We start from the raw sequence: 16,610 nt of genomic DNA, 5'->3' as shown, positions 1-16,610 counted from the left end.
ACCTTAAGAGTAGACCGTATCAGTCAGTCAGAGCTGTGGACAGTGTAAGTAGGATGGTGTCGGTAGTTTTTACTTTTTACAATATTTAAAAAAAATTCGATGGACACGAATTGAAAAGCTGTGACTGGCCCCTACCCATTCCAACTCCATGCTATGGAGTACGGATGTGCCTCTCGGTGGGTCCCAATTGCTAGGACCATTGGCGCTCTTACGAACACTTTGGCGACGCGCTAAATCGATGTACCCACTCACCTCCACTGCTTCCCTGGTCACATCCTTTCTGTTTACTCCCAATGTCCCAGACAGCTTGACCTTGCAGATGTCCCACTGCTGGGTGAATAGGGCCTTGTTTCGGTACGGTCAATTGGTGAATACCAGAACCAGAACTTAGAGGTCCTTCCAGGATTTGAAAGATGCCTTTGATTTACCTAGACATGCCTTCTTTAGTTACCTACAAATCCGCCATTTTGCACAGTCTCTGGTACTAAACCTGCAATTCTCCCCCTTAACCGAGTTTGAGAAAATCTGCTTGGAGGGTTCGTCCCCTAAAGGTATGATATCGCACACCTTTCAACTCCTGATCACAGATGTGTCACCAACTGGACCCCGGCATGCCTATATGCGCAAATGGGAGCAGGCCTTAGGTGAGGCTATACCCTTGAAGACATGGCAACTTATCTGGTCGCAGGCCTCTAAGAGTTCTGTCTGTACGTTATACAAAGAAAATCAATACAAAATTTTACTTCACTGGTACCACACTCCTGACCTGCTCCATTCTATATACCCCTCTGCCAATCGCCGCTGTTGGCGCTGTTGTAAAGAGGTGGTATCATACCTATTGGACATGCACACTGATCGTCCCCTACTGGCAGACAGTGCACTCCCTTCTCCAATCCATCTTTGGTTCCTGGGTGCCATTCGACCCTAAAACGTTCCTTTTGGGCCTCCCACTCCCTTCCTTTTCCAAAACCTCAAAAAAACTCTTGGCCCAAGTGCTAAGGGCTGGGAGATGCTTGGTAGCCCTGGGGGCTGCGACCTAGTTCCAGGACAACTTTGATTTATCGTGAATCCTCTGACTATTGCTTTTTAATATTGACTCTAGCAAAAATTCAATCATGTGGTGTTTTATGAAATGCTCAAGTATCTTCCTGACTATAGAAGTTAAAGGGGTTAAAAGGTTTATTTAAAAAAATAAAATAACAAACATGTCATACTTGCCTCCATTGTGCAGTTTGTTTTGCACAGAGTGGCCCGATCCTGCTCTTGTGACAATTTCAGAGGCTCTATAGTGAAATACATCCACGTTGAACTTAAAATAAATTAAAAAAAAAAAAATGAACGTGTGTTTAAATAAGTGGTTAATATTATGACAATATAACCACTTACACCTAATAAAAGTGTTTTAAGTAAATAAAGTAAATATGACCGCTGCTGTATGCGTATATCTAGAGGCTATACTAAATGGTTGGAAAAAATACTGCGCAGGTCTAAATGTGCGTGAACAGTGAATCACAATGTGGAAATAAATGAATAAAAATGCTGCTGCAGCTAATATGTCAGATATAAACATAAATAGCAAGTAGAAAAAAGAGGGAAGCTGCGCTGCATATATAATAATGTGGACTTAAATCAACATAGGTGAACAATATGTTGTATATCGTGCACAAAAAACACCAGTGCAAAATCAATATCTTATACACAAGTGAAAAAATAGAAAGTTCATATGGATAGATAAATCCCAAAAGTTCAAAAAGGGATGTGACAAAGAACAGCTCGAACAGGGGCCTTAGTCAAATTAGGGGAATTATGAACAGTTCCAAATACCAGTCAATATTAGCACAAAGCCTTCAGGCTTCTGATAGAAAGCCGTTGTGCTGAAAGATGAAGTCCTCTTCATGTTCAAAGACCCAAAGCATACATCCAAATCAACAAAGGAATTGCTTCACCAGAAGAAGATTAATTCAAGTGTATGTTCTAGACAGGTACATTAATTTGGCGCATGTCTGCACCACTTTTAGAACATACGAGAGGCAGTGCTGCAAAACTCAGTTTGTATGAATTCCCAGGTGTTGTTTTTTGTGTTCTGGTCCATTTGAATAAAGACTGCTGTCTAAAATCTCACTTCTGCTCTCCTGGCATTAATGATCATGTCATATTCAAAGGACCGGCTTCAAGTCCGTTTCCAATAAATTGATTACGTGCAATGGAAGAACAATTCCCCCATGTTGAATGGAATTGCGCAGCGTGGGAGGTTTTCTGTAGTCCTATTATGCCTACTGTTCTAGGGTGTCAGTCCTACTCCTCCATATATACAGTGCCGTGAATGTTGGCACCCTAGGACTGGAAGTGTGTTACTGGCAGGTTTACCAGGTAAAAATAAAGGGGGGGGACTCTAAAAAGAAGAAAACGAATGCTACTGCTGCAATACATAAAGTTTGTGTTCTTGGCTTTAGTTACACTTTTGAACTTTGTGAAGGGGATAAAAAAATTCAAGTTGAATGAAATCTGAAGTTGAGACATACAGAGTGTGTGTGTGTGTATATATATATATATATATATATATATATATATATATATATATACAAAAAATGTCTACACACCCCTGTTGAAATGTCAGGTTTCTGTGATGTAAAAAGATAAATAATTTCAGAACTTTTTCCACCTTCCAGTTGAACAACAAACTGAAATCTTTTAGGTGGAGGGAAGTAAAAATAGAAAGCTAAAATAATATGGTTACATAAGTGTTCACACCCTTAAATTAATACTTTGAAGCTCCCTTTGATTTTACAGCACTCAGTCTTTTTGAGTATGAGTCCATCAGCATGGCACATCTTGACTTGGCAATATTTGCCCACTCTTCTTTGCAAAAACACTCCAAATATGTTTCTGGTCTGTGCTCTGGCTGGGCCATGCCAAAACTTTAATCTTCTGGTGAAGCAATTCCTTTGTTGATTTTTAATGTATGCTTTGGGTCTTTGAACATGAAGAGGAACTTCATCTTTCAGCATAACGGCTTTCTATCAGAAGCCTGAAGGCTTTGTGCTAATATTGACTGGTATTTGGAACTGTTCATAATTCCCCTAATTTGACTAAGGCCCCTGTTCGAGCTGTTCTTTGTCACATCCCTTTTTGAACTTTTGGGATTTATCTATCCATATGAACTTTCTATTTTTTCACTTGTGTATAAGATATTGATTTTGCACTGGTGTTTTTTGTGCACGATATACAACATATTGTTCACCTATGTTGATTTATGTCCACATTATTATATATGCAGCGCAGCTTCCCTCTTTTTTCTACTTGCTATTTATGTTTATATCTGACATATTAGCTGCAGCAGCATTTTTATTCATTTATTTCCACATTGTGATTCACTGTTCATGCACATTTAGACCTGCGCAGTATTTTTTCCAACCATTTAGTATAGCCTCTAGATATACGCATACAGCAGCGGTCATATTTACTTTATTTACTTAAAACACTTTTATTAGGTGTAAGTGGTTATATTGTCATAATATTAACCACTTATTTAAACACACGTTCATTTTTTTTTATTTTTTATTTTAAGTTCAACATGGATGTATTTGACTATAGAGCCTCTAAAATTGTCAACACTGAAGGCGTCTTTAAAATGTATGATGATAAAGAAAGTGATATGAAAGGTCTTTTTATCAGACTTAAAAACCTTAGGGTCCTTTCACACGGAGCGGACCGTTTCTGGGTCCGCTCCGTGTGTCCGCCAAAGCTCAGCGGGGATCCCCGCTGAGCTGTCGGCGGATAGGGCGGTCCCCGCACACAGTGCCGGGACCGCCCTGTCTCTGCTCCGCTGTCTCCTATGGGGGATCGGATGCAGACGGACCATCCGCTAACGGACGCGATCCCATAGGGATTCATTACAAGTCCGTTAACGGACTTGTAATGAATGGACGAACGATCCGCTCGTGTGAAAGGACCCTTACTATTACTGAAATCCACACTCAGTGGGATATAGCGTTTCTAAATACATACATAAAACTCAATATGGTCCCTAGGAGCCTTAGGTGGCAGGTGAGCCTTCAAAATGGCGATCTAGAACTACAAGAGTGGTTTTGGTACTTCAATGAAGCCGGGGTGAACTTTTTACGCTTTTTGGTGACAAAAAACCCCACCAAATTGGAAAAGCTAGACATTGAGATTAAAGCACTCAAAGAAACCTTATCACCATGTAAAGAGAGTGATGAGTATAAAGAAAGATCCTCCAATCTTTTGGGGATTCTTGACAAAGAAGAAAAGGAACAAAAAATCAAAAAAAGGAAAAAGTACAATAGAGACTTTGGAGACTACCAGGCTAGTCTAGTTTTTGAATGGCCGAAAAAACTAGCAGCCGAACAACAAAATGAGGCCAATTCTAGAATGGAAGCTATAGTACAAGGTGACAACATTCCTGTGGAAACAGCAACTAATTCACAACAATCATTGATAAATAAGGACCAGACAAAGACCCCTAAAGCTAAAAAAAATGGGGAAAAGGTTAAAGGTGAATAACCATTCACCAAATAGGACATCAGGTCTTTTGAAAAATCACCCACAAGTAAACAATTCTGGTTGGATCAAACCGACGTATGAAAACTATGGGACTAATTCAGATCGAAATAATGGCCCCCAACAGTATCATTATTATAGGGATTCCCCAAGGAGAGAGAGGGATCCTTGGAGAGGTTACGGTGACAGTTACAACTATGGCCCTTATTCTGAACAGAGATCTCATCAGGATCCCCGACACTTTGCAGAAAGGTCGAGGGAAGATCTCGACTATGATAGTGACATAGATACTAGAAATCGTTTTTACCCATTAAGAGACCGTGAAGGCCCAAGAAGCAATGCACCTACTGATTATGAACAGGCAAGACAAATTCAAGAGCTATATCGACTTGGACCATCAAGAGATTTCCCTTCAGGCCAATGGGAAAAAAATTCAGGTGAACATTGGGGTTTTCCCAAACCCAATCAGGGAATAAAAAGACCTGTAGAAGACAAAGAGGGAGCAGAGGGGGGAGGAGAACACAACCTAAAAAAAACGAGAGTATGAATGGTGATGGCATCTATAACCTCAGCTCTCATGTTTTAACCCTACCAGAAATCACTCTGTTAAATAAAGGACTCAAATTTGCCCCTCCAAGGAAACTCAATAAATTCCAAACTTATATGGATATTCACCAATACATACGCAAAGTGAACATAAAACGTTACTTTACAGGTGTGCCAATTAAGGATACAGTTGCCGCTCAAGTAACTGTCCAACATCCAGGACTTTCCAATGCTTCCACTTGGAATCCCCCTGGTACTCTGGCTCCTTCACTGAGAGTTTTCAGGGATGTAGTGCTAAGAGATTTAGAGAAGATCAAAGTCTCTAATCAAAAAATGGATCCTAAACTAGAAATTGGTTTGGACACTTTATGCACTAATAAGGACGTGGTTATACGTCTAGCAGACAAAGGAGGGGGGATAGTAATTATGGATCGTATTCCTTACATTGATGGGATAAAGACAATAGTTAACGATCGGGATACTTATGCTCCTTTATTGGGGAATCCTATCATTCAATATAAAAGCTCTTTGGAAACACTAGTCCAAAAGGGCTCTGAAAAGGGGATCCTCAATGAAAAAGAACAACTGTTCTTAGTCCCTAGGGCTCCAAGAGGTCCGATCTTATACAGCCTCCCGAAGATTCACAAGAGTCTTACATGCCCCCCTGGACGCCCAATCATTAGTGGCATAGATTCCATCACGTCCAGGGTGGGGAAATATATAGATCTATTTTCTTTAGCCTCTAGTCCAGAAAATGCCATCGCATCTCAAAGACTCTAAACAGGTTATCAATATACTCTCTCAAATAAAGGCTGATAAAAATGTGTGGATGGTGACAGCTGACGTTAAGTCATTGTATACGATCATTCCCCACAATTTGGGTATTCAAGCTGTTAAACATTACCTAGATCTTTCTTTCAACGTACTGCCACTGCAGAGGGATTTCATTATGGAACTATTGGAGTACGCGGCAAGTCATAATTATTTTTGGTTTGACCATAATTATTATAGACAAATCCGCGGAGTTGCCATGGGTGCTAAATACGCACGCAGCCTGGCCAATCTATTTATGGCCAAATGGTAGGAGGACGTCATCTATAGCGAACAGAGTCCCCACATATTGTTGTGGGCTAGGTACATTGATGACGTCCTCCTCCTATGGACAGGCAGTAAACCACAACTGGATTCCTTCATTTCCTCACTTAATTACAATGAGCGAGGGATCTGTTTGTCTTTTGAAGCTAGTCAGGAGTCTATTAACTTTCTGGACCTCACCATCACAAAAGAAAAAGATTCCTTTCTAACAAAAACGTATTTAAAAAAAACAGATCGGAATTCATTTATTCCAATAGGAAGTTGCCACCATGAAAATTGGTTAAAATCAGTCCCAAAAAGCCAGTTTATAAGGATGAGGAGAAATTGCTCTACTTTGAAGGACTATGAAACACAAGCTGGCATACTCAAAACCAGATTACTTGAAAAAGGATATGATCCTCTCACACTGGAAAACATTTATAATGAAGTAGCTGAAATTGATAGATGTACACTATTGGACTCCATTCCCAAGTCCAATAATAACAAACCTATGGTGCCATTTATCACCACTTATTCCAGTCAGCATTATGCCATAAAAAAACTGATCAAAAAGCATTGGCATTTGTTATCAAATGATAGGGTCATTAACACCTTCTTACCAACCAACCCTCAGGTCATTTTCAGAGGTGTACCCTCATTACGGGACAAATTGGCCCCCAATGTAGTGGATCCTCCCACCAAAAAGGTGTCTTTTTTTCAACGAGACATCAAAGGATATCATCAATGTATGAACTGCAAAGTTTGTACATTAAATAAAAGTAAATCTAGGAAAACCGTATCTTTTATTTCAACAAGCACTTTGAAAGACCACAAGATTGAGCCCTTCATTACGTGCAGCACAACTGGGGTTGTTTATCTTTTACAATGTCCGTGCGGATTACAGTATATTGGCAGGACCAAAAGACCAATGAATGTAAGATTAGGTGAACATATTACCAACATTAGATCTGGTTTTCCGCAACATTCAGTGTCCAGCCATTATGATCAATGTCATAATCGCAACCCGGAAGGTACACTCTTCATGGGGATAGACAAATTTGATCCTCATTGGAGAGGCAGCTCACTGGTCAGAGAATTAACCAGGCTTGAGATGGCCTGGATATATCGGATCCGTACTTACATCCCTTATGGACTCAATATAGACACTGACGTGAACGCTTTCGTTGACAATGGCTAGTTATATTTTGCAATAATTTTAGCCCGTATGTAAACCAGCTCTGATCTTTGGCTAATCTGGGCCTTTTTTATTCTATATATGTAATTTGTATACATATATTTTTATGTATATAAAAGATTTTTTTTTCATATATATTTTTTATATATTTTTACATTTTTTTAAATAAATTATTATTTTTTTTTTCCTAAGCTCTAATTTCTGGCATTATGGTTTCTCTCCTACCATTTATGCTGTAAATGAACTGTTGTTGTTTCTGCCTCAATTGTTGCGAGAGGATACGTGCACTTTTGTCAACAACACTTTTAAACCTTTTTCCTTTAAAATACGTTTTAACAACGTTTTGATTCAATTCATTGGCTATATGTGCTATTGTTTAGCTTGTAATTTATTTGCTATTTAGCACAGATTTTATTGGCACTGCCTCAACTTCAGGGCCACATTTTATTACTTTATCATTCTAGCATATAGAAATAAATTCTAAGTATTTTAATATGTTATTATATTTACTATTCAATTTTGGATATCCAGTCCTTTAAATCAATAATTGCTTTGCATACACGATTGCAACATCTGTGATTGCCTATGGCAACTACAGTTTAAGCACCTTGATTTGCGACTGGAGGCTTAACATAGATTTTTTCTTAGCTTTAGTCTATCCCCACGTTACTATTAGTTCTAATACTGTCAGGGATCCCAATTCCAAAATGGAGGATCGCGCCCTCGATTTCCAAATCTCAGAGCTGGGCGGTCCTGGGCGTTGCTATGCTGAATAAAGAGTGGCGAGTCAGCACGCCGCTCGTTCCCCTGGAAGAAGTCATTGTTGTGACGAAACGGCGTAGGGAGGAGCGGTGTGCTGACGTCACCACGAGTTGTACCACGCTGTCTATCCGGAAGGACAGGCGGATAGCAAAGCCGTCCGGCTACAGCAGAGAATTACGCACTTTTTATCTGCATTCATGTGAGTGTATCTACTTTTAAATATTAAACTTTGTAAACGTTATTACACTATGTCAGTGTTGTCCTTCTGGGTCATGCATATGGAGGAATGACGATCTGACAATTAAGAATATGGAGACACAGACAGAGTGACAGGATTCCTGGATTTCTTGGGCTGGCTTGTTTGAATATATGCGTTGTTGATCTCATTAGAGGTCCAATCATTTCGGTAAGCAGTTAGAACATAAGTGGTGGAGGCTACTCTCCTCAGTCTTACTGATTCACAAGATCTCTTCTGGACCTCTCAACACCCATTCGGACAGTCTTTTGTCATCTCTGTCACATCCCTTTTTGAACTTTTGGGATTTATCTATCCATATGAACTTTTCTATTTTTTCACTTGTGTATAAGATATTGATTTTGCACTGGTGTTTTTTGTGCACGAAATACAACATATTGTTCACCTATGTTGATTTAAGTCCACATTATTATATATGCAGCGCAGCTTCCCTCTTTTTTCTGATTTGTATGTATGCTTTGGGTCTTTGAACATGAAGAGGAACTTCATCTTTCAGCATAACGGCTTTCTATCAGAAGCCTGAAGGCTTTGTGCTAATATTGACTGGTATTTGGAACTGTTCATAATTCCCCTAATTTGACTAAGGCCCCTGTTCGAGCTGAAGAAAAGCAGCCCAAAAGAATGATGATGCTGCCGCCACCATGCTTCACTGTGGGTGTGGTGTTCTTTTGGTCCTGTGCAGTGTTTTTGTACATAACATATCTTTTGGAATTATGGGCAAAAAGTTCAACCTTGGTTTCATCAGACCATAAGACATTTTCCCCACATGCTTTTGGGAGACTTCAGATGTGTTTTTGCGATATTTAGCCAGGCTTGGATCTTTTTCTTCGTAAGAAAAGGCGGAGGGAAAAGGGAGATTGTTGTCATGTTCCACACAGCCAATACTTGCCAGATATTCCTGCAGCTCCTTTAATGTTGCTGTAGGCCTCTTGTCAGCCTCCCTGACGAGTTTTCTTCTTGTCTTTTCATCAATTTTGGAAGGACGTCCAGTTCTTGGTAACTGTTGTGCATCCAAACAGGAGCAGCTCTGGCCTCTTAGCTGGTGATATCTTCCTCCTTCTGCCAATGTGAATGGGGGGGGGGCTTTCCTACAGTCAGATGTCTCCCAGTGTAAACTACACCTCTACTGCTGAATGAGGAAGTAAAAATTCGAACCTAATGTAAGAATTCTAAAGAATATAGCAAGCTGACGACAGCAACATGTAAAACTTATGTAGGGAGACTGGTTTCATCTGTGTATATCATCTGAGGCTGTTCACTTCACTGGGTATATGTGAGAGTCTACATCCACTTTAAGCAGGCCTTCCAGTTCATTGCAAGATCTGCTTTTTAGATCCTCCCACCTGTGAAAATTGCTTCAAGATACTGTAGTTGATGAAAGTATTGTATTTGCAAGAGAAAAGGGCTAGATTATATACTTGTCTTTCCCTCATCTTTTGTGTTAAAAGATTTCGGTGGAGCAATGAGTTTATCAAATGTCTTTTTTTTTTGGGATACTCATTGTTCCCGTTATCTCATTATAAAGAACATGGTGTGTAGGTGCCACTGGAGAAAGATGGGTAAGGTAAGTATATAATCTAAAAAATTTCAGCAGTTATGCAGCAGTTTTTTTAGGGGCTGACCCTGATCTAAAAAGCAGTGCCTGCATTTTACAGCAAATACCACATTAATAAGATTATACTAACAGCCGTGTATATTTCTCCAGGTATTGCACATCGGGATCTGAAACCTGAAAATATCCTGTGTGAAAGTCCTCATCAGGTAAATCTTTTGAGAATGGCAATTATATATAATTTGAGTCGCAATACTGTTATGTGGCCTGATATATGTACAGTTTTATGAAAACTGCTATTAACCACACAGAAAAAGCAATACTGTATATGTGTGTGTGTATGTTAGGTTCGTACGGATACAGATATTGGTGCCAATACCTAGTATTTGCACAAGTACTAGTATGTTTTGGACAAGAATCGCACCGCATTCCTGTTCACTTACTATTTCCTCCCAACACTGTGAATGTTTAATGGGTGTGTTCATTCAGTAAAGAAATTAGGATTGTTTGTATGTTCGGCATAAGCACATATAGCCGGATTCAGAAAGACTTACGACGGCGTATCTAATGATACGCCGCGTAAGTCCATGGATGCGCAGTCGTATCTATGCGCCGTATTCTTGTACTAAGATACGCCTGAATTTTGGCAGCATACGACCGACGTAAGTCTCCTACGCCGTCGTATCTTGGGTGCATATTTACGCTGGCCGCTAGGGGCGATTCCATTGATTTACGCGTTGAACATGTAAATGAGCGAGATACGCCGATTCGCGAACGTACTTGCGCCCGTCGCAGTAAGCTACGCCGTTTACGTAAGGCGTACGTCCGGGGTAAAGATAAAACACCTCTATAGTGTGGTGCAGCCAATGCAAAGGTATGGACGACAGAACAGCCGTCGGATTTTACGTAGTTTAAGTAAGTTGTACGTGAATGGGGCTGGGCGTAGGTTACGTTCACGTCGTTGCCATTAAGCCGTCGTATCTTAAGGCGTAAATTCGACGTGATCCTGAGCATGCGCCGTTCGTTCGGCGCTTCATTTACATGGGGTCAAGATTCATTTTAATACAACATGCCCACTACCTGCCTACTTTGAATTAGGCGGGCTTACGCCGGCCCATTTACACTACGCTGCCGTAACTTAGGGAGCAAGTGCTTTGTGAATACTGTACTTGCCTCTCTATTTTACATCGGCGTAGCGCATATGAGCTGCGCTACGCCCGCTTAAACATACGCCGTTCTACCTGAATCTGGCTAATTGTGTCTATTGTTGTGCTGCAGAAAACCAGTTAAAGTGGTTGTAAACCCACTTTTTGGACTTCTACCTATAGGTAAGCCTAAAATAAGGCTTACCTATAGGTAGTGGAAATATTTCCTGAACGTACGCCGTTTAAGAGATATTTCACTTGCGGTCCACTGAAAATCCCATCTCGCTGCTCCCGTGCGCATGCGCGGGAGTGACATCACACGGCCGGAGTCCGTGGCCGGAAGGAAGAGGGGCCAGAAGGATTCTTTTGCAGGTAAGTGCCACATAATGGGCTAGTATCAGGGTTTACTTCCTCTTTAATGCTGGGGTGTGGGGTTCACATACCATTTTTTTTTTTTTTTTGCCACTGTAGTTATACTAGCCAAAGGATTTTGTGCTGTAAAGCCAGTCTCTAACATGGTTATTTCCTGGTTCAGCAATGGAGCTTCCCATCTCCCCTTTGTACCTCCAGCCCGCTCACCAGACAGTGAATGTCCAGGTCTGACTGTGTCACACGCAGAATCCCGGAAAATATGTCCCGTGCAGGGGCGGACTGGGCTAGGGGGTCTGATCCCCCATAATAAATCTGCACCGCTCTGCTGTCACCCGGTGCAGCATAAGCATGGTTGGCAAATATGTCATCCAGGGCCACTCACATAGTAAGCTGGGTGGGCTGGTAGTCAAGACTGGGTGATGGAGGGGGAGAGAGGGATGTCACTTCAGCCAGCTACTGATTGAGAAGGTAGCAGGAGGCAGGCTGCACCGCCTCCCAGCCAATTGGTGCACTGGTTACTGCCCGTGTTTTGGCATGGAGCTGCCTTTGAAAGAAGCCAGCTGCGTTGGGGATTGAGGTGAGGAAGAGCAACGTTTTTTTATGGCTGAACTGTAGTAAAATCTTGTTCTGTCTGCAAAGAACATTATTGCCTAGAACCCAGCTCTTTTTCTCTCCCCCTCTCTCTCTCTCCTTCTCTATTTCTCGCTCTCTCCTTTTCTCTTTCTCGCTCTCTCCTTTTCTCTCGCTCTCTCGCCTCTCTCTCTCTGACTTTCTGTCTGTGTGTGTCTCTCTCCTTCTCTCTCTGTCTATCCTTCTCTCTCTGTCTATCCTTCTCTCTCTGTCTCTCCTTCTCTCTATGTCTCTCCTTCTCTCTCTGTCTCTCTTTCTCTCTCTGTCTGTGTCTCCTTCTCTGTGTGTGTCTCTCTCTCCTTCTCTCTCTCCTCTCTCTCTCCTTCTCTCCCCCCCCCCTCTCTCTCTCTCTCTCTCTCTCTCCCTCTCTCCTTCTCCCTCTCTCTCTCCCTCTCTCCTTCTCCCTCTCTCTCTCCCTCATTCCCTCTCTCTCTCTCTCTCATTCCCTCTCCTCTCTCTCCCTCATTCCCTCTCTCTCTCTCCCCCTCATTCCTTCTCTCTCCTCTCTCTCTCCTTCTGTCTCTCTCTCCTTCTGTCTCCTCTCTCCCTCCCTCTCGTTCGCTCTTTCTCTTATCTCTCTCCTTCTCCTCTCTCTCTCTCTCTCTTATATCTCTCCTTCTCCCCTCTCTCATCTCTCTCTGACTCCCTCTCTCTGACTCTCTCTATCTGACTCCCTCTCTCTATCTGACTCCCTCTCTCTGTCTGTCTCGCCTTCTCTCTCTGTCTCTCCTTCTCTCTCTGTCTCTCCTTCTCTCTGTCTCTCTATTTCTCTCTCTCTCTCTGTCTGTGTCTCCTTCTCTGTCTCTCTCCTTCTCTGCGTGTGTCTCTATCCTTCTCTGTCTCTCTCTCTCTCTCTCTCTCTCTCCTCTCTCTCTCCCTCCCTCTCTCCTCTCTCTCTCTCTCTCTCTCTCTCTCTCCCTCTCCCTCTCTCTCCCCTCTCTCTCCCTCATTCCCTCTCCCCCATTCCCCCTCTCTCTCCCCCTCATTCCCCCCTCTCTCTCTCTCTCTCTCTGTCTCCTTCTGTCTCTCTCTCTCTTATCTCTCTCCTTCTCCCCTCTCTCATCTCTCTCCCTCTCTCCTCTCTCTGACTCCCTCTCTCCTCTCCCTGACTCCCTCTCTCCTCTCTGACTCTCCCTCTCTGACTCTCTCTCTCTGTCTCTCCTCTCTCCTTCTCTCTCTGTCTCTCATTCTCTCTCTCTCATTCTCTCTCTCTCTCTCCTTCTCTCTCTCTCTCTGTCCTTCTCTCTCTCTCTCTCTCTCTGTCCTTCTCTCTCTGACCCTCTCTCTCCTTCTCTGTGTCTCACTCTCTTTCTCTCTCTCTGTATGTGTCTCCTTCTCTGTCTCTCCTTCTCTGTGTGTCTCTCTCTCTCCTTCTCCCTCTCTCTCTCTCTCTCTCTCTCTCTCCCCCTCTCTCCTTTCTCTCTCTCTCTCTCTCTCTCTCTCCCTCTCTCCTTTCTCTCTCTCTCTCTCCCTCTCTCCTTCTCCCTCTCTCCTCTCTCTCTCCCTCTCTCTCTCCCTCTCTCTCTCTCTCCCTCATTCCCTCTCTCCTCTCTCCCTCTCTCTCTCTCATTCCCCCCCTCTCCTCTCTCTCCCTCATTCCCTCTCCTCTATCTCCCTCATTCCCCCTCTCTCTCTCCCCCTCATTCCTTCTCTCTCCTCTCTCTCTCCTTCTGTCTCTCTCTCCTTCTGTCTCCTCTCTCCCTCCCTCTCGTTCGCTCTTTCTCTTATCTCTCTCCTTCTCCTCTCTCTCTCCCTCTCCTCTCTCTCTCTTATATCTCTCCTTCTCCCCTCTCTCATCTCTCTCTCTCTCTCTCTCTCTCTCTCTCTCTCTCTCTCTCCTTCTCCCCTCTCTCTCTCTGACTCCCTCTCTCTGTCTCGCCTTCTCTCTCTGTCTCTCCTTCTCTCTCTGTCTCTCCTTCTCTCTGTCTCTCCTTCTCTCTCTGTCTCTCCTTCTCTCTCTGTCTCTCTTTCTCTCTCTCTCTCTCTCTCCCTCTCTCCTCTCTCTCTCCCCCTCTCTCCTCTCTCCTCTCACCCTCCCTCTCTCCTCTCTCCTCTCACCCTCCCTCTCTCCTCTCTCTCCCTCTCTCCTCTCTCCCTCTCTCCTCTCTCCCCCTCTCTCTCCCCCTCTCTCTCCCTCATTCCCTCTCTCTCTCCCCCATTCCCCCTCTCTCTCCTCCTCATTCCTTCTCTCTCTCTCTCTCTCTCTCTCTCTCTCTCTCTCCTTCTGTCTCTCCCTCCATCTCGCTCTCTCTCTTATCTCTCTCCTTCACCTCTCTCTCTCTTATATCTCTCCTTCTCCCCTCTCTCCTCTCTCTGACTCCCTCTCTCCTCTCCCTGACTCCCTCTCTCTCTCTGTCTCTCCTTCTCTCTCTGTCTCTCCTTTTCTCTCTGTCTCTCCTTTTCTCTCTGTCTCTCCTTTTCTCTCTGTCTCTCCTTTTCTCTCTGTCTCTCCTTCTCTCTCTCTGACCCTCTCTCTCTCTCTCTCTCTGACCCTCTCTCTCCTTCTCTGTCTCCCTCGTCTCTCTCCCTCCTTCTCTGTCTCTCTCTCTCTATTTCTGTGTCTCTCTCTCTCTCTCTGTGTCTCTCTCTCCTTCTATCTCTCCTCTCTCTCTCTCCTGCTCTCTCTCTCTCTCTCCCTCTCTCCTTCTCTCCCTCTCTCTCCTTCTCTCTCTGTCCTTCTCTCTCCTCTCTCTGTCTTTCTCTCTCTCTGACTCTCTCTCTCCTTCTCTGTGTGTCTCTCTCTCTCTCTCCTCTGTCTCTCTATCTGTGTGTCTCTCTCTCCTTCTCTCCCTCTCTCTCTCCTTCTCTCTCGCTCTCCTTCTCTCTCCTCTCTCCTCTCTCTCTCCTTCTCTCTCTCCTTCTCAAATTCAAATTCAAATAAGCTTTATTGGCAGGACCAAATACATGTTAGCATTGCCAAAGCAGTTGAGTTTGTATAGGAAAAGGGGAAGGGGGGTAATATAAAGGGGAATGGACATAAGTCTGTGAAAGTCCTCAGTTTTTCATGTCCCTCTCAGTCTGTGACACGCTGTCACATATTGGGCAGCTATCTTCACCGAAAAAAATGTGATCAAACAATGGCGCCCTATTGATTCACACCTCTGCGCTCAGGACAACAACAATAGTAGAAATCACAGCTGCTGTTCTAAAAGTGTCAATATGAAAAAGTATATATAACGTGTTTAAACCAATAAACCAAAAATTATATATAAAACAGCGCTAAAGTGTGTGTGATCCACACTGTGATGAATAATAAATAATAATAATCCAAATATAAATGCAAATGAGTCAAAAGCCCGTGATAAAAGTGTTCATAGAAAAACATAAAGTTCATGGAAGAGCGAAAAGCAAAAACACTTCTTTCTCTCCTTCAAGGTGTAAAATCTTCAAAACATATTCAAAGAAATCTTCCACCACACCCGATGTGAAAAAATAGTGAATCCTCCACCAATAGAAATAGCCACTCACCGGAACTATATGCCTAGCACTCTTGTGTTTTGGCACAGTAGCTTTGTTATAGTTAGTTTACATCAGCAGGCGAGCTTCCGTTCCCAGACAGGTGGACAAGTAAGATCCTCATAAATGAAGAAAGTGTGACATAGTGTAAAACCGTAAAAGTAATTTAATCACAAACCACAAGCAAAATCTTCAAAAGATGCACTCACACAATGCCAAAATTAAAAAGCGTGATAAATACACAGCAAAGATTCCTCTGTATTGTGCGGCTGAAATGCAACGGTCTCGGCGGACCCAGAAAATAAAACCCAGGCAACTCACACCACTCGATCCCCACACTGTGTTGGAAGTGAAATTGAAGCTGGCGTGAACGAAAAACCGAACGCCGGTCACTGGCGAACAAACACGCAACTGGCCTATCTTCTCACGTTAGCAATTGGTCACTGATCAGATGATAACCAAGCTTCCGACATGTTTCGTCGTAAAATTTGACTTCAAATTTTACGACGAAACATGTCGGAAGCTTGGTTATCATCTGATCAGTGACCAATTGCTAACGTGAGAAGATAGGCCAGTTGCGTGTTTGTTCGCCAGTGACCAGCGTTCGGTTTTTCGTTCACGCCAGCTTCAATTTCACTTCCAACACAGTGTGGGGATCGAGTGGTGTGAGTTGCCTGGGTTTTATTTTCTGGGTCCGCCGAGACCGTTGCATTTCAGCCGCACAATACAGAGGAATCTTTGCTGTGTATTTATCACGCTTTTTAATTTTGGCATTGTGTGAGTGCATCTTTTGAAGATTTTGCTTGTGGTTTGTGATTAAATTACTTTTACGGTTTTACACTATGTCACACTTTCTTCATTTATGAGGATCTTACTTGTCCACCTGTCTGGGAACGGAAGCTCGCCTGCTGATGTAAACTAACTATAACAAAGCTACTGTGCCAAAACACAAGAGTGCTAGGCATATAGTTCCGGTGAGTGGCCATTTCTATTGGTGGAGGATTCACAATTTTTTCACATCGGGTGTGGTGGAAGATTTCTTTGAATATGTTTTGAAGATTTTACACCTTGAAGGAGAGATAGAAGTGTTTTTCCTTTTCG

At 42.8% G+C, this 16,610-nt stretch overlaps 1 protein-coding gene across 1 annotated transcript in view; it reads left to right on the top strand.

Moving 5' to 3' along the window:
* LOC120912131 (MAP kinase-interacting serine/threonine-protein kinase 2-like) overlaps window positions 1–16,610 on the top strand; it is a 237,520-nt gene that overhangs the window by 173,013 nt on the left and 47,897 nt on the right. Inside the window, 1 exon segment of the mRNA XM_040322579.1 lies at window positions 10,060–10,115. Within this exon segment, the coding sequence (XP_040178513.1) occupies window positions 10,060–10,115 (56 nt within the window).

Source organism: Rana temporaria, chromosome 1 (assembly GCF_905171775.1).
Source record: "Rana temporaria chromosome 1, aRanTem1.1, whole genome shotgun sequence".
Lineage (NCBI taxonomy): Eukaryota > Metazoa > Chordata > Amphibia > Anura > Ranidae > Rana > Rana temporaria.
The sequence above is the reverse complement of the archived record's forward strand: the minus strand, read 5'-3'. Positions and strand labels throughout refer to the sequence as shown.